A 19,544-nucleotide genomic window follows, 5' to 3' on the forward strand; every position below is an offset into this window, starting at 1 on the left:
AAATGGCATTTAGCCACATATGCCCCCCACGAAACAGTCAGTTACCGTAGTGTAACCTCCGGTAATCGACTTTTTTGTTACGAAGATGGTAACTGTGGGTGGGGCCAGGCTTGTCACTACCTCCCTTACAAAGGTGTTGATAATCGTCCAAAGTTGTATCTTCAGATTGTTCTTTTTGCTGGTGATCTTGAACTGGAGCGGTTGGAGTATACCGGAGGTAGGCCAAAGGAACATCGTAGTCCTCTGTCTCACTATCCTCTACGTCACTAACAAGAGGGGTTGTCTTGTCATTTCTTTTCAAATTATGTGACTTTACAGGAAAAAAACATGGTTTCAACCTGTCCGAATGGACAGCAAACTTTTCACGGCGCGCGTTACCCTCTAGTTCAACTGTGACGGGTCCTAAGATACGAGAAATTCTAAAAGGTCCCAAGTATTTGGGAGAGAACTTTCCATGTTTCTTTGTAGTGCTTTTTCTCAACAACCATACCCTCTGTCCTGCTGCCCAGGTGCTATAACTACGGCCATAATTTATGCGTTCTCTATTAAGGGAATTCTTTTGCTTGCCATACGCGAAAGCGTTGTCACGTATAATATTCAAACGGTCAATCCATTTGTTTTTCTGGTTTTCATCCCCATTGATCATAGTATCATTACTAGGGAAGGTCCAAGGTAACCGGGGGTCGTAGCCATATAAGAGGAAGGACGGAGCCTCTCTAGTGGAAGCGTGAGTTGTATTATTATAGGCAAAGGTCGCAGGGTTAACGAATAAGTCCCAATCCTTATTGTTGCCGCCCGATATGCGGGAGATGACGCTACAAATGGACTTGTTGAACCTCTCACACACCGAATTTGAGCATGGACGATAAGCAGTCGTCATGTTATGCTTGGTGTGCAAAAGCTCACAAGTCTCACGGAAAATCCTAGAAGTGAAATTACTGCCCCTATCGGATATGATGACCTCTGGGCAACCGTAACGGCACACAATGTGATTGAATATAGCGTCACTAATAGATTGGGCTGATTGATCCTTTATAGGGACCACCTCTGCGTACCTAGTAAATATGTCGATGATAGTGAAGAGGTACCTATTCCCCTGTGGAGTCACACGAAGGGGGCCAACGATATCAATGGCTACTTTTTGGAAGGGAAACTCTGCCGTTTCAGTCTGTTGAAAAGGGGCACGATGCCGATGCAAATTAAATTTTTGACAGGTTATACACTCTTGAATAAAATGGCGGACTAAAGTGCGAACATTACGGATATAATAATGGCGATCAATTAGGTTGGCAGTTCGCTCTACACCAAAATGACCTGCGACATCCGAGTTATGAAAGGCCTTAATAACTTCGCTAACCATATTAGGGCCGACACAAGGTCGCCTCCAATGACGTAACCTGTATTGATCAGGCTTAACGTGAACCAATACGTTGCCTTCTAACTGAAATTCAGGTTGGATGCCATCGAAAGAATCCACGGGTTCGAGTGTACAAATTTTTTTTAGATTCTCCTTCATTTTAGAGAAAAACTTATCCTGATCCTGAGACTCGACGACCCTCTCCCAGAAACTACGATCCTTAGCGCTCACATTACAATCTTGTGTATATCCAAACTCTCCAATGGGAATCTCAGGGCGCGAAAGCCAGTCAGCAACCGGGTTTAAATTTCCCTTGATATGACATATATTATAACTATAATCAGATAATTCGATTGACCAACGCATCAATCTCTTGTTGTGATTTTGCATTGTTTTGATATAAGTTAACGGCTTGTGGTCGGAATAAATATTTACTTCATGGCCTAGGATGATTGGTTTAAAATGTCGTAGGGCTAGTATAATGGACAGACACTCCTTTTCAATTGTCGAATATCTGAGCTCTGCCCCATGAAACTTTTTGCCGAAGTAACCGATCGGGGCAAATTTTTTTATTCTCATCTGTCCCAGAACAGCGCCAGCACATAGCTCCGAGGCGTCGGTATATATATGGAAGGGTTCAGAGAAATCAGGGTGAACAAGAACAGGGGGTTGAGTTAATAAAAGTTTGAATTTTTGAAAGCTATTGTCACAATGATCATCCCATTTGAACTTTATACCCTTCTTAGTTAAATTGGTAAGGGGTGTTGCGATCTCTGCGAAATTTGGAATGAAGGCGCGGAAAAACCCAACCATCCCCAGGAAACTCCTAACTCCCTTTACATTTACAGGTGGGTTGACATTAAGAATGGCACTTACATTTTTTTTGTCAGGGAGGATGCCGTCACGTCTAATTATGTGACCTAAGTACGAGACCTCTTCTAATATGAATTTGCTTTTACTGGGGTGTAATTTCAAATTAGCGCAGTCCAAGATGCTTAATATCTTATCAATAAGGGTAAGGTGTTCTTCAATAGTTTTTGAAAAAAGGACGACGTCATCTTGAAAGACGAAGCAATTTATTCCAATAAATTGGCCGAGGAGCTTAGTCATAACATACTGAAAATACCGGCCGCTGTTTTTTGCTCCCTGGGGTAAACGGCACATTTGATACTTTCCCCAGGGAGTGGAAAAAGCAAATATAGGCCTCGCAGAGGGGTGAAGGGGGATCTGAAAGTAACCAGATTTTAGGTCGAGGACAGAGAAGTATTGGTTGCCATGAAGCTTGCTAAGAATTTCATCCACTCTGGACAGGGGAAATTCCTGGGGGCGAGTTACTTCATTGATACGTCTCAAATCTAGAGTCATACGCAATTCCCCGTTATCTTTCTCCACGACATGGATTGGGGAGTTCCATTCTGAAGTGCTTTCCTCAATGATCCCTGCTTCGACATAAGAGGATATTAACCTTTTGAGCTCCTTTAAATAGCATTCTGGGATCCTATATTGACGGACGTTTATGGGGACTGGGGTCTCGATAATGGGTAGATGTTCAAAATCTTTCGTGCCTTTTAACTCAGATATATCGGAAGCGAAGCAGTGGGGATGTTTCTTAAATATGTCAATAATTTTGGTTCTAACATCTTCGGTAAGCCCTTCTAAATTTGGTAATTTAACAGATACAGAGTTGGAACAGTTCAGTGAGTTACTAGAGGTGTTTAATCGTTGGGAGGACTCCTTCCTAAAAGCATCGTTAACCCTTTCCAGTAGTTCAGGGAGTTTAGATATAATGTCAACCCCCAATATGCCTTCATACTCCAAGTTCTCAGGAAACCTTATATAAGCGATATCTATAGGGCAAGTAATACACAAGAATTTTATTTTAGTATGAAGGAGGTATTCGCAACTATTCACCGCACCGCTAATACCCCTAACCCCGAAATTAGCGCTCTCAATGCTCAGGCCCTCTAATATTCTTCTAGGAATGGCCTCAACTATAGTCAGATCACATAAAGAATTTTCGGCACCAGTATCGACTAAGAACCTTACCTTCCTTCCGAGACTGGAGCCCTCAATTATGGGTAAACCCTTTTTGGAAATTATGACATCAGGGGTCAGATTAATTTCGGAATAGAGAGTATGGTCCTGACCTTCACCATACTCCTTGTTCAGTTTAAAATTACGCTTATTTCGGGTAGGACAATTCCGGGCGATATGGTCATGTTCACCACATATGAAGCAAGCACGGCGCTCGCTACGATTAGTATTTCCTTTTTGCGTTTGAATTAATCGGTTTACAGAATCAGCTAACAACTTAACTTCCTCTTCCAGGTTCCTTATACGATCTATTTCGTGCCCTTTTTCCTCTCCCGGTATATCTTCTTCACTACCTTGATTGTTAGGAGGATGTTGGGAAGCGATGTTGATGTTCCTCTTGTCAGCTGAATTACTACACTCAGCCTCGATCTGCTCCTCGTTTTCTGCGAAGTCAAACGCTTCCTCTAATGTTTTAGGATTGCGCCTCAAAACATTGGGTTTGATTCGATTACTCAGTCCTTTCACGAATCTTTCCAAGATAACATTGTCCCTCAAAGTTGCCATATTGTTATTTACTTTAATTGTCCTGGAGAACAACGTTTTAACGCGAATTACATAGTCCGTAACTGACTCGTTAACACCTTGTCTAATGCTCATAATTTGATCGATTACATTCCTTTCTTTAGGGGCCTTCCTTTCGAAACATTTTACAAGATCGCGTTTAATATCGTTAAATGAACCTGGGTATTGTTCGAGGAGGCAAAAAAATGTATTTAGGGGTTCCCCTTTCAGTTTTGCCTGGAGGACAGCTATCTTAACGTCGTCGTTCCACTCGGCCAGACGTGATATGTTTTCCACTGTCTGAAAGAATTGTTGGATGTTAACGGAGTCATTCTGGGAGTTCGAGAACGTGGGGATCATCCCCAGAAACCCAGTAACCACAAGAGGAGGATTGGATGTGGTCATATTGTTTGATGTAGTTGTCTCGACAGGACAGTTGGTCGCCATAATACCACAGACCTTTTTACAATAGCAAAAAAATAATACAAAGTCACAGATCGGGCTACTGACCGAATAAATCACCGTCAGGATAGAGATAAGTTCACAGTCGAATTGGACCATTAATACTGGCATCCTGTCGCGGACGCCATTGTGAGGATCGCGAATGTGGTATACAAAGAAACTGGTATAAATATTTACAACAGGATCTTTTATTCGCGTATATAGATACAGGAAGGGTTGTGGGATGCCAGCTATAATATCTCTATCTCTAACACAGGTAGTATTAGTACGGAACCCGACAAAAATATAATGATATAAGCCTCAGGTCTCGTGACGACTATTCCGATACATAGATAATTATTTTACAAAGGGCGATTACAAACGTATATAGACCTTAATTCTAAACTTATAATTAATTACAACTAATGAAGAATGATAGAAGAATTTATGACAATAAAATAACTGATAGGAGAAGAAAAAAAAAAGAATGGGTACCCAACTATTTTGGTGCTAATGCAATGAGGTGCACATAACGGTACATATAACGGTGTAGATGACGAATCTCTTCTTAATCACGAGAAAAAAAAACAGTCAACACTTTCACTACACATAAAGTTCTCTTTGTCTTCACCCACGTGGTCTCGAAGACGTATTCGGGAGCTTTCTCGTTCTCGTCTTTCCTCCTTCAGCTCTGACTCAAAAGTGACTCTTTGTCTTGGTTCTACCCCTCAGGGCTGCGTACAGTCCTATTGTCCATAATGGGGTCAATTATTGTTAAGCCGTTAAGCACCGGTCAGGGAAGGGTTCCAGGAAGTAAAGATAATATGAATAGGAAAGAGAAGGAAAAATATATTCTAAGTTAAAATAAATATTATTTAAAAAATTGCTTAAAAATTAAGGTGCGTCTTATAGTCCGTAGCATCTTATAGTCCATAAAATATGGTATATATTAAAATTAATTTAGTTGTAATAACAAGATTTTACAATATGCACAAAAAGTGTAAATAATTTTTTTGAGAGAAAATCACTATGATATACTTCACTTCAATAATGTTATTGAAGTGATTATTATTAGTTTAAAAAAAAAAAAACTAAAAAATCAAGATTTCCTAAATAATGCATAGCTGAGATAATTAAAGATTAAATAGTTTAAAAAAAAATTGTTTTAAATTCTTAAAGTATACAACTTAAGTGTTTTCCCAGGAAAATTAGGTTAAATTGTTCTGAAATGGGCCACAATACTAGAGCTAAAATATACTCATAAGGATATTACATAAATATTTGTGTATAAATCCAATAATATGAAACACTGTCAATCTCACAAATCTTATTTATTTGTATTATATAGATTTAAATTAAAGTATTGTTAATGCATTTATGAATGTTTGTGTACACCTTTTTGACAAAAAAAAAAAAAAAACATTTTTACCAAATGCAGAAAGTGAGCCAGACTGAAACATTTAAGCATGCTCTATACTGTGTACTCAAATTAAAAAATTCAACTTCACTTTATATAATTTTTTAAAATAATATATAGCTTACAACCATATGCTTTACAATTCAGAATTTTTATGTTTGGCATAAATTTTCTATTAAGACTGTATGAAATATGCTTCTTAAAATAAACATTTTAACTCTTAAAATAATCCCAATTTAATTATAAGATAGCCATTATATAAATAAAAAAGACGTAGTCGTTTCCAAAACTTGGTCAATCACCGTTTATTTCGTTAAGATATAAGATAGCCATTATGTTTACATATACCATATTTACTTGCTTATAAGACAATCTTGCATGTAGAACAAGGTGTGATTTTAAAGATCAAAAATTAGATTTATTAATACAATTCTAGTCTTATTTCGTTTAATCACAAACAAAATATCAAATACGCGTAAATGCACACATTGACCCGCAGAAATTACTGGTATTTTAAACTTTAAGGAAAAATCTTGTAATATTGACACCACAATTTCTTCGTCTAAGGCCGGACTGGACAATCGGAAACCTTTTATGCCAATTTTTAACAGTCGAATCCACTCTCTGTTCATTACACTTATGAGTTTCTCTGAATTTTGATTTCTGAATAATCATCTGTTTTCACATGGGAATAGATTAAAACTTATATTGGGCTTTTGTGTGATTTTGGAATTCAATTCAAAAGCTTTGCTTTTCTTACTGCCTTCATTTTTACTCCTGACAATACACAAGGATTCAAACGACCCAGATAAAATACTTTTGTTTTTAAACACCAGAGGGTGAGCATCTGGTAAAAAATGCAAATATACAGTTTACAAAAATTATTGCAAAAATGCAAAGAATCCTTTGTGTGTGCATATAGGACGACCTAGGTTTTTGAAGCAGTGAGAAATGAATAAAAACCTCATCTTATATGCGAGTAAATATGGTATATTTTTTATGTTTATAAAGCCATATTAATTCAAATAAAACTATAGAACAAATTATTTCATAAAACAAAGTTCTTCTGTAAACTTTTAATTCAATCTCGGCAATCAATAACATTTTCTAAAAACTTACGGATTTTCTGGCATATTAAAAAGCAGAAGTGTCGAAATAGATTCTAGATGACGTGGTAATCGACCAAGACCTTCTTCAAATCTTTCTTTCTCTTTTTGTTCTTCCATACGAACGTTATAAAACTGAGATTTTTCTCTTGTTGTTTTCTCATCAGGAGTTTCGTGTTTTGATCTCACATCAATGTTTGACCGCGAAATAAGTCTGCATGATTCATCAATATTAGAAAAAAATGTTTTATATTCTTCTAATTCATCTGGGGCTGGATATTTATAATTGGAAAATACCTACACACACAAAAAAAAGGCAATTTATATTATACAATTATTAGAACAACTTAAAAATTTAGTTAGCCACAATAACTATAGACTTTTTTCATAATATTTAATCTTGTAAATAATAAATATAAGAAATAAAATGAACTGTTAATGAAATTAATCACAATCAATTAAAAACAAGTTATCATAATCAATAATTATCAGTATTAATTTATTATATCAGCATTTTGTTATACAGATGTTTCTTTCATTTCAAGCATTAAAAGAAGTGCTTGAACAGAAGTTCCTATGAGAGTTTTATATATATATATATTGTAATGGACTGTTATTGCCTTGGCCTCTCAGCCAATGAGCAGAAACCAATGCATCTTGCAAAATATTTATTCAAAGATATAAACACATTAAAAATTAATTTGATTTTAGAATCATCTAAACCTAGACATCAATAAAATCAAAGTACATCTAAATGAACACATTTCAAATAAAAATTTAATAAAATTTTTGTTTTTAATAATACATAAAATCTGTGTCAATCCTTATCTGAAAACTAATTGATATTACAGCCGAATATAAAAGATTGAAGGTCAAGTAATTAACACATTATTAAAATATAAAATTAAAAACATTCTCTAATGAATGTTAATTATTTGTAAATTATTTATATTGGAATAAATTATTTTTACTTAAAAAATTTTTTTTATTTTCAGTTCATTTTCAAAACAAATTTGGGTACAATTTTTAATATTTCAAAAGAATATTAAATATACTGATAAACCATAACAAAAAAATGTGTGTGATAAACATTGAATAAGATGAAACAAGTAGAGCATTTATCCTCCTATAATATTGGGAAGTTCATATTTTAAAAACTTTTAAAGAACAAAATTCTATAACTTTAATTTTGATGGAGAATTTTACCAAAAAGTCATAGCTTGCTAACGTTGTAAAGTTACAAATCTGTTTTCTAGTATCTACTATCTAAAGAAGATCATCAGTGTCTTAGACAGTAGCAAAAATTACAGCCATTATTTGCATAAATAGAACATTTTTCTCTTAACACAACATCAGTTATGCATTATTTTTTCCTTCATAGCCAGAGGATGAAATAATTCAGTAGGAAAAATGAAAAATATAGGTATGACTATTCACATGATATGTTAAGATAGATGTAAATGAATATTAAATCAATACTTTCATTAATAAATCTATGATAAATAATTAAATTTATATACAGACATGCTCACTTTTCAGACATAATGCATTCCTAAAAATGTTTGAAAATCAAGCAATAGAGTTGCATGTCTTAGAGGGGATTTGGTTCCCAGAGAGGTAAAAAAAAAGTTATAAAATATCTTATTATGGTAAAAATGTTTTAGTTTTTTTTTACAGTGAATGTGTTATACAATGCATAAAACATTATTTAAAACACTGAAGAGAAAAACAGGCTAAAATTAAAATTGTTTTTGCAAATAATTTTTATGTTAATGAAACTAAAATTGCTAGAAATTGTATGATAGCTAAATATTTCCATTTATGGCTGAAAATAAATGAAAATATGAGAAATAACAGAAAACAAAGTATATTTTCTTTTGATCCAGCAAATAAATTTAATGAATTAATAATGTTTTCTACCTCTGTTTGATAATATTCATCAATTACAGGTCAGAATAACTTAAAAAATTGAATGATTTAATAAAACTAAAATAGAGGGCCAAAACATTATTGACTCATTAAATTCATTTGTTGGATAAAAAGGCGTGTTTTCTGTTATTTCAGTGATCCTCATCCAGTTTCTACATATATTATTTGTTATGAAAATATGAGTTTGACATATGAAGAGTAAATTAAGACAATTCAAGTATAAAAGAGTAAGTTGTCTGGAAATGGAAAATGATTTGAAAATATTTAGAAATAAAAACTGATTTACTTCTGTATGAGTAGTTTAAAAATATCTGTTAAATAATCATCAATTATTAACAATTAGTCAGCTATAACTGTTAACAGCCAATTATTATTAATGACTAATCAAATATTAATAATTCTCATGACTTAAAAAATACTTCATTTTAAACAGACAAATTTCTTTAAAAAGACTGTTCTATTAAATATTTATGCAAATACTGTACTTAGAAGTCCTTAAATAGATTTATTAATGACAAGTTTCGGGACTTTTGCTAACAATCGCAAACATTTTTGAAAATTTTCTGAAAAAGTAATATGGAAAATTCCTTGTTTGAATATTTAGTTTTTATATATATTTATCATAAAACATTTTCTTTCTGGATAAACATACAGCAGTCTTTTTTTTAAAAAAATTAAATTTTTATAGTCTAAAAGAGAAAATAATCATTAATATATTTAAAAATAATAATAAAAATAATTAATGCAATAGAGAAGATGCATTTCTTAATATTTTATTTATGTTCCTTGACTTTGTTCTTCAGGAGTCACAATTACAGTAAAATCATCTAACAATTGCTGAGATAGAATAGATTTATATCATTGATAGGATATTGACCATATTGCTATCATTCTTAAGAAGTTAAGAGATTGTAAGATTCATCTAAAAGTCAAATTAAAATTAGATTTGATAATACTTTTGTAAATTCCTATTAGTTTGGAATTATAGCTTGCTTTTCTGAATGATTTAAAAAATATGAGATTCAGAATGAAGACAAAAAAGTGACAGATTGATAACATTGTAATAATTGTAATATTGTAATAGTTGATAATATTGTTAGTATAAACTGATAGTTTTACCATTTACAATAATTGCATTTTATATTATACTGTCAGCAGAGGAATGTTTTAAATAATTTAACATATTGAGATGGAAATGAGTCTCCAGAGCAAGGCTGACTCTACCATGTGATTTTGTGTTCCTGTGATGTGAAAAGGACAAATGTGAAGGAAAGTGTCAAACATTTTTGTGTTTTCTATTAGCAAATATTTTAAAAAAATAAAATAGTTATTAAAAAACTGAAATCATATGCAATAAGTTTTTTTAAAATAAAAATAAATTTTAAGAAATCATTATTATTTCTAACAACAAATGTATTTTTTTTAGACTTACTTCAATTAAGAAGCTTATTTTCATTAATCGTTATATGATTAACAATACTTTTAACTTTATTTATTACTATTTGAAAGAATCTTATAATATTAACATGTACTTTTTTAAACAAGAATTTAAATAAAAAAGAAATAGTTATTATTTTTAATGATTTTTAGTTATTATATCATTATTTCTGTTTAAAATTATTTCATCAGTACAATTTACTTCATAGAATCTATGATTTCTGAGAAGCAATTATCTGTAGTTAAATTTTTGCCAGTAAACACTTTATTGAATTAGGTAGATTATCTTTATTACTTAAACATCTGTACGAAATTGCAAATCTTAAATTTTTATTGATTTTATCATCAACAGAACAAACATTTTAAATGCCTATCCGATTTACTTTTTCCCAGTCCATTCTACTTCATTATTGAATATAAGAAATGCTATATATTAATTTTATCTAAATGTTCATTGTGCTTTTCTATTCATTCTATTTGATCATTACTTTAAAAAAAATCAAATTTCTCTAATATCTTGACTTAAGCTGCTACTATCATAGATGCCAACCATCAGCATTTGGTGCTGACTAGCAGCATTTTGTATGCTCTGTCAGTAGCAGGCCACTTATTCCTTTTTTCAGCATTTTTAAAGAATTTGATATTATCAAATAAACACTTCATTTAATGAGTAGGACCAATGTATATGCCAAAGACATTGTATGTATTTTATTACAAATGACTTGAAGTGAACCAGAACGATGTTCTCAGATTCCTTCAATTGGGAAAGAACCAAGATATTAATCTTGGTTCTTTTCCATTTTTATATATGTATGTTGGTATATGTATGAGAATTTTAGTTCAAACGTGATAATTTTAAATGACAGATAAGATAAATTGCATCTTCAAGTCTGAAAACTTTAGTGCCATCATGTTGATAGTTAAATCAATTATGGCCAACTCACAGTGGAAGGAAACGAGTTACTTTTACAGTTATACCAAATTATTGAGCAGCACTACAGTTTCTCTGTCCAAAAAGAAGAAACATCTGATTCATCACTTAAGAATATACAGGCTGTATGGTATGAACTTTCTCAAGAAAAGAAACTAGATGGTTCTTTGTAAAATAGTAAGGCTGATGATGGTTTTGCCACACAGCATTGCAGAACCTCCCCTGCATTGCTGTGTGACAAAAGGAAGATATTCAGTATGATAAGAAAAAGTAAGTTAGAGATAGGAAATAAATCACAATCAGAAAAATCATTGTCCTTAATAATTGCAGTAAAAGTCAATAAGCTGACTGATAACAACTGTTATGAGTACATTGTACTGTAACAAAAGAAATTATTAACAAAGCAAAACATTGCGCAAAGGCATATAACAGGAGGCACTCATCATGCAATATCAAGATGGACATATCATAAATCTACACCTAGATTTATAATATATCCTGTAAAATATTTGACCTTTTTTAAATTGTGATGTTAAAGAGTATAAAGCTATTGTCATACTTTTGACAGTGTTTATCGCAATAGCTTTTTAAGATATCATAAGCAGAAATAACATAAAATTTTGTTTATTTAAAGGTATTTAAGCGTTTGCAATATCAATGTTAATAGAGAATTTTTTTGCTTTTTACACTGTCTGTGTTTTTATTCAAAAATCAGCATTTTTCTACAAACATCCCAGCTATTACCTATTGTAAAAGTTGGCAAGTATGTACTATACTTATCATTTGATGCTTTATTTTATAAAAGCTACAGACTGATTTTTTAGTCAGTCTATAACTTGCTATATTATGCTAACACTATACTAATTTATAGTACTGAAATGTTTAATTTAACAACCTGTTAAAACTTGGTATTTAGAAAAACTTAAAGGAGTTCTTTAATAATTTTTCTATGCCTTTTGGTTAACTTTTTATAGTGGATAAACATTATGAAAAGTTGAAATTATTTTTACAATGTTTATAAGGAGTAATTAATGACCTAATTAATTAATCTTAATTAACTAATGACCTAATGAACTAATTAAAATTATAAAAGTAAATTATATAAGACTCCACTGAGTATGCAATGAGTGAAGAAGAGTTACAAAAAATTAATTAATTAATTTTTTGTAACTCTTCTTCACTCATTGCATACTCAATGGAGTCTAGAAAAATCTCTGCCTGCTAAATATTGCTTTATTCTGAATGCTGTGTATACATCATATATTTATACAAACAAGCTGAACAGTATTTATCTCATATTTTTTATATGTATTTGTTGAATTTTCTATGTTCCAACTGAATATTAAATTATTTTAAAAAATGTACACTGTTTATTAAAAAAAATAGTTGCACCTAAAAAGAATCCAATTAACTTAAAAATTAGTATACAACTTTATATTTTGACTAATGTATTGTTGTTAATCATTTTTGCAAAAAACTAAAATACATTATTAGTCTGAAGAACAAATGACTATCATTTATAAAATGAGAATGTAACATATATTTTCATTATAATTTGAAAATATCAGTTCTTTAATTTGCATTAGATTTAATACAGTATTTCATTTTGGATTAGCTTCAGATAATTTGGTTAATGTTACCTTAGGTGCCAAGATGGCGACTCATCTCTGATTCCAGCAAGGAAACAGTGGGACGCATGTTCTAACCTAACCTAACCTATTCTAATAATTTGGTTGCTAATAATTATGGTAATTTATTACAATAGGTTAGGTTAGAACGTGCATCCCACCATTTCTTTGCTGGAATCAGAGACGAGCCGCCATCTTGGCACTTAAGGTAACATTAACCGATAATTCTTACCATCAAGAATAATGAAGAAACAGTAGCATATTTTAAAAGAATGACAGAACAAGAATTCAATATACAGTATATAAATTGAAAAACTGTCATTAGATGTTATTTATATTTAGTAAAATTAACACAATTTTCTGTTTTTGCATATCTTTAACTATCTTTGTTTTCTATAACAGTCTTTCACCACTATCTAAAATAATGCTGTTCTCTCTCATACATTCTGTGAATAAAATTTCAAATTTATAACAATGCCAACAAAGTAAAAGTATTTTATTGAAATTGTTGTAAATTTGAAAGCCACAAAACTGTTTATCAGAATACTATTTGAAAATTATTTTTGTGAACAGTGCTTCAACAAAGCAATTTTTGTAGTTATTTTCTGGAAAATAAGTTACTTTTTTATCAGAATTTTCAAATTTCCTCTCTTAATTACACTGATCACGTGAATTCATCATCTGTCAATTGTATTTATCATAACTGATTTGGATATTTCAATTAATTAACAAACATTCCAGATATTATTATTGCAACATGCATTACATTTATTTCTACAAATTTCTTCAGTCTGTCATATGTTACACATTAATGACAGAATTTGTATACCTATTAAAATTCATGATATTTCACCAACCTTTGCAAATTTTCTCTAGCAATTTTCTCTAGCAATTTTCTTCTCTAGCAATTTTCAATCATAGATTTACTCTCACTTTTTATCAAACAATTTCTAAATCATTATTATTTTTTCTTCACAAACAACTTTTTACACTAAAATTTCTTAGATTTTATTAAATCAGTTTGTGTTTATGCATTTATTTAAACTTCATTATAATAGTACAATTCTATTTACAAACAATTCCAATTTTTAGTTTTAAATAGTTATTAAATTTTCAAATAAAATTTATGAAATAGAATTTGAATATATTTTAAATTTAAATAACTTCAACCATATGAAAAACATTTTATACACTGGACGACAAAAAAAATAACGCACTATGAAGGACTTGTTGGATTTGAATAAAAATTGGTGTGTGACATCATCATAGCTAGACAGGTATATGATTGCAACCATAAAGCAAAAACATACTTTATTGTGCAGTAATGTTCAATACAGTGCAGGCACTAATATCCCGTTGGGCCGCCTCTAGCGCGGATACAAGCTGTGATACGCCTTGGCATGGAGGCATAAAGGTTGTGTATAATGTTCTGTGGCATATCTGTCCACGCGTGATGCAACTGAGACTCAAGATGTGTCAGATCCCGTGGCTGTTGCAGCTGGCGTCCCAGGTAGTCCCATACATGTTTGATTAACAATAAATCTGGAGACCGTGCAGGCCAAGGAAGTGTGGCAATGTTATGTAGGCATGCTTGGGAGACTGCTGCGGCATGTGGCTGGGCATTATCCTGCTGGAATATGCCTGTTGGAAGCCCTGCCATGAGGGGCAACGCATGTGGCCAGAGGATGTATTGCACATATTGTTGGGCTGTGAGGGTAGTACGCATGACAACTAGAGGTGTCCTACTGTCATATGTTACGGCTCCCCACACCATAACACCGGGGGTTGAGCCCATGTGCCGCTCTACAGTATAGGCTGGGTTGACGCCTTGACCAGCGGGCCACCATACCCTCACACAGCCATCGTGAGCCCCCAAACAAAAGTGGGATTCATTGCTGAAGACAATACGCTGCCGGTCGGTAACTGTCCATGATTGTCATGCAAGACACCACTGCAGACGGAGGCATTGGTTGGTGGCTGTTAATGGTAGAACACATACTGGGCGTTAGGAGACCAATCCACCTTCTACTAAGTGCCTGGAAATGATGCGGCTGGATACATGGTTCCGTAACGCAGGTGCTACTGCTGCGTGAATGGTAGACGACGAAGCTGTAGACACTGTCTGTGCTTGACATACAATGAGATGATCCTCCCGCTTGGTGGTCTGTTGATAGCGTCTGGAGCCTGTTTGCCATTCATGAGTACCCCTATGTACCCACTGCACATAACACATCCTAACAGTTCCATCAGAACGGTTCAGATGGTGGCCAATCTGGCGGTATGACAATCCTCTTCCTCTCAATCCAACGATGTGACCTCTCTCAAACTCACTTAACTGAGTGTAAGGCCGTTGAATGTGTCGTAGAGGCATGTCTATCACTCAACGAAGTCACAACTATCAACACAAGCGCAGGATATATGCACAAGTCATCACAGCGTGCACCTTTATACCAGACAGAAGAAGCACTTTTCTACCCTCTGGTGGTGATACAACACAAGAACCTGATCCCGAAAGCTAATCATTTACATATCTAGCTATGATGATGCAACATACTAATTTTTATTCAAATCCAACAAGTCCTTCGTGGTGTGTTATTTTTTTTGTCGTCCAGTGTATATTATGCATGTACATATCTAGAATATCTACTAAAAAAAATGGCTATTTCAAGAACTTTTATTGGAAATGTGAGGAATTAAAAGAATGGAAAAATAACAGAACTGATGGAAAATTATTTAGAAATAAACAGAACTAGGAGACGGTGATTTTACCAAAGACACCCCTCTTCAAAATTATTCTCTAGTTTTAAAATTTTAATATGATTCAACCTTCAATTTGAGCCATCTTTGCTGCTTGCACAAGATATATTTACATGCAAACTCCCAAAAAATAACAACACACTCGTTTTAGATAATGTGATTTTCAAATCCTCTACAGATATAACCAATACTAATGATGTGTTGTTCAAATGACAGATCTTTGAGATTAACTGCATTGAATCTTGGATATATAACAGTATGAGTTTAAATTTTTACCTTTACCTTTTAGGATAATTTGTAAAGCACAATTGAAAATTAATACAGTAGACCCCTATAACACGGGTTTCATATAACACGGATTCATATAACACAGCGAAAAAATTGCGATTGTATCCGTATAACATGCTAAAAGAGACTCGTATAACACGGTAAAATGTCACTGCCGACTCGTGTCGCGACAGGATTGGTCAAATCTGGACCAATAGCAGATATTGTACAAACCATTGAGTTTAAATGAGCACTGGACGTACTAAAAAGCATTTATTTTTCAACGGCCATAAAAATTATATTTTTATTAATGATGTCTCCAAAGTTAAGTTATTTTTCTGCGAAAAATTCACTGATAAGAAAACACGCATCTGCCGTTCGATGAGCTGCTCCACGACGAAAACAAACTTAAGCAATGGCGTCGTCAAACGTTGCACACTTGGTAAGTAATCCTACAATTTTTTGTTTATAGCATAGTTTATATGGATTATTCCCAAAAAATTATACGTGTTTTGGAAATGTTAAGTCAAATTAGTCTAGAATTGATTAATTTTATGGAAGAAAACATTTCAAACAGCCGTAGCCCCTAAACTGCACACATGCTGGGCTGTGATTGGCTCATGTATTTAAGTGACTTGTACAACACAGATTCATATAACATGAAACGTATCTACCATGTTATAGGGGGGTCTACTGTAGTTAAAATACAAATTGTACTAAACAAGTGTGAGTGAAAAATGGACTCTCATAATCAGAAAAATAAGTTATTTTTTATTATAGAGACTTATTTAAGATTTGTACAAACACACACACTTATCTATACATAATAATATAAAATAAAATATAATATAATTATAAATTATTTCAAACATACATATACTGTACATATAAAACATACATATACATATATATATAAGTTTGAAATAATTTAAATTTGATGATAAGATAAATATTATAATAATTATTATTATTATTGACAAATAAAACAGAAATGAAGCAATATTATAAAAAAGTGTCATTCATTAGGCATTTGTATCTTCCAACATATGAAGTTTAGAAGGTTCCCTCTCAGTGTTTTTTTTTCACTTATTTTATAATCACATTTTCAATAAAATGTGTGAGAAAAACAACATTCTAATGTTTGAAATGATACTTTCTATGCTATGTCATACTATGGTAAGTGCCATACTTTCAATGGCATCTAGTATACAATGAGGCAATTTATGCAAAGGTTATATTTCTGTTCTGGAAATTTTCTGTAGTATATATGCTGTTGAGAGTTACTCATAAAACTACAGTAATTATTATAAATAAATTGTAATAGAATATAAAAGTTGCAAATTTTATGTTATTATAATTCATAATGAAACATAACTTACTTTTATAGCTTTGCTACTACCCCTTATTTTATTTATTTTTGCTTGAGCAACAGAAGTTCTATTATTTAACGTATTTAGTCTTTTTCTAAACTCTTCTACTTTATTCCCTATACGTGAAAAAACATCGTTTGTCACCTTTTGCAAATAATTTAGAGAGTCTGCAATATGAAGAATTGTTTCTTCTCTTCTCAAATCAGGTGGAATAAGAGCAACAGTATATACTTGTGGCTTCATGTTTTCTTTTTATTATGCATTCCTTTATTAATATATAAAAATATTGTATTAGTTATAATAATTTTTAGTTTTAATAATCTCTAAAAAGTTATTAAAAATCTAGAATAACTAATTTTAATTATAAAATAAATTATTTAAATGAAATTTCTTAATAGAGAATCTGTATTTTGATGTTTCACAATTTCATCAGCAAAAAATTTCTTCAGTGGTAAAAAATAAATAATCAAAATCAGAAAAAAAATCTGACTCCCTTTGTAATAAGTGAGCATCAATTTCAGACTTCTTAAAGATTTAAAAAAAACTTTAAGAAACATTTAAGGTTCTATAGTTCAACATCAATTATTTTATAAGTTGAAACAATAGGGCCCAAACTATTTAATTTGCAGGCAATTTAGCCCACTGATTAAATTGTTTGAGCACTACATTGCATATAGCTCGTAGCTAGACAGACAACACTCTTATACAATCCAGATATTAAAAAATATTTTTCAAAAAATGTACATCTCATCCAAAATATGTACATTGCTATCTGCAAAAGTCTATAAAGCATTCCTCTCTCTGACTTGAGTAATCAAGAGCATTTCTTTAAGATTTTAAGCATGTGCAATTACATAAGATTTATTTATTTATTCCAGTGGCAATGCCACTGTCACAGTGCAAAAAATGATTGTCATAGATGGCCTCTTGCAACAATATTATTGAATTGCTACTGCTTCAACTCAATTCTTAGTTTGTTAGCTTTTATTTTTTAAATTTAAAGACCTAGATATGGCTTTCTATTATTAGAGGCTACGATTTTTGATGCTTAATCCTTAATAAGTGTAAGAAATGTTATCTTTTGGGATCTTAGAAAGAAGATTGAAATTATTTATAAAGCATACTTTGTAATTGAAATGGAATAGGAAATATGATAAATTGATCCTCTTAATTTTTTTTTTTTTCTATTTTTTCAATATGAAATGAAAGTGTTTTTAAAAGAAAAAAGTTCAGTTTTGATTAACATTGAAATATTAGAGTTGTTATTAATGTAATTTTTCTATTTTTCTTTCTTATCTTTCTTATTTATCTTTCAATTAAAAAAATTATTTTAAAGAAAATTAAAACGTAAGTAAACTGGAAAAACAAGTTCTCGTGTTTTGTTTATGTAAATATTTTCTGTCAGTTAATAAAGTTGCTTAAAAATAATTAATGTATTATTTTAATACTTTATCTCACAAACAACTAAACTAAAACCCAATACATTATAATAATAAATCCAACCACTGCCATATGCCATCGGGCTATAAATCGGTATAATAATATTATTACAGCCGTTTTGAATATTATTGATTGATTTTGGTGAGATTTAAAGATATTTTCTAGTATTCACTACTTACAAGATTGAAAAATACTGTACCACAGTTATTATATAGAATTTGAAGATAAACTGCTAAGCTAAAGAAACCAAAATGTTAAAAATTTATTCCACATAAATTTCTTTATGAACAATGAGACCCTAAAAATATTCATAGGAATTAATTTATTTGATTGGCACAGATTTAAACGTATGAATTGGTCTTCATTCTTGAATAGGATCTTTTCCAGCAAAACAGTTTTTTTTCAATCAAAAAAATTTCATGAAACTTGGTATGAAAAAATTCAAATTTATTTTGGATTTTTGAATATGGTACCAACTTTCACATAATTCTTTTATTTTCTAGAGTTAGAGTATTAGTGTTATAATTTTTCAATGATTCGACGTGTTTCTTAGATAGATTCTGGCTTTTTACATTAAGATATTTGAGCATCAATTATAGATGATCAAAAAATCAGGAATGTTAAATTATTAGTGATCTAATTCTTAGCAACTCTTAAAGGCCCAAGAATAAAGAGGGTCTGGGCCAGGCTCCGGGCACTGTTTCTATGGAACAGCATATATATGAAAATTTATTTATGTAAGAAAAATATTAATTATTTTTGTGTTTGTTCTGACTAAGAATGATTAATTTTAAATAAACACATACTATTTATTTTAGACAGTTTTTACAGTTTATTTTTCTGATTGTACTTATAATATTTAAAAATTT

At 31.6% G+C, this 19,544-nt stretch overlaps 1 protein-coding gene across 2 annotated transcripts in view; it reads right to left on the reverse strand.

The window, feature by feature from the left end:
- Nucleotides 1-19,544, reverse strand: part of LOC136977438 (WASH complex subunit 1-like) — a 34,735-nt gene that overhangs the window by 9,817 nt on the left and 5,374 nt on the right. For both annotated transcript variants that reach the window (XM_067272927.1, XM_067272928.1), the window contains exons 2-3: nucleotides 17,245-17,500; nucleotides 6,930-7,213 (exon numbers count right to left, since the gene is read on the reverse strand). In XM_067272927.1, coding sequence (XP_067129028.1) covers nucleotides 6,930-7,213; nucleotides 17,245-17,478 — 518 coding nt within the window. In that variant the 5' untranslated portion in view covers nucleotides 17,479-17,500. The remainder of the gene's footprint in view (nucleotides 1-6,929; nucleotides 7,214-17,244; nucleotides 17,501-19,544) is intronic.

Source organism: Centruroides vittatus, unplaced genomic scaffold (assembly GCF_030686945.1).
Source record: "Centruroides vittatus isolate TY-2023 unplaced genomic scaffold, ASM3068694v2 contig_459, whole genome shotgun sequence".
NCBI classification, from domain to species: Eukaryota; Metazoa; Arthropoda; class Arachnida; order Scorpiones; family Buthidae; genus Centruroides; species Centruroides vittatus.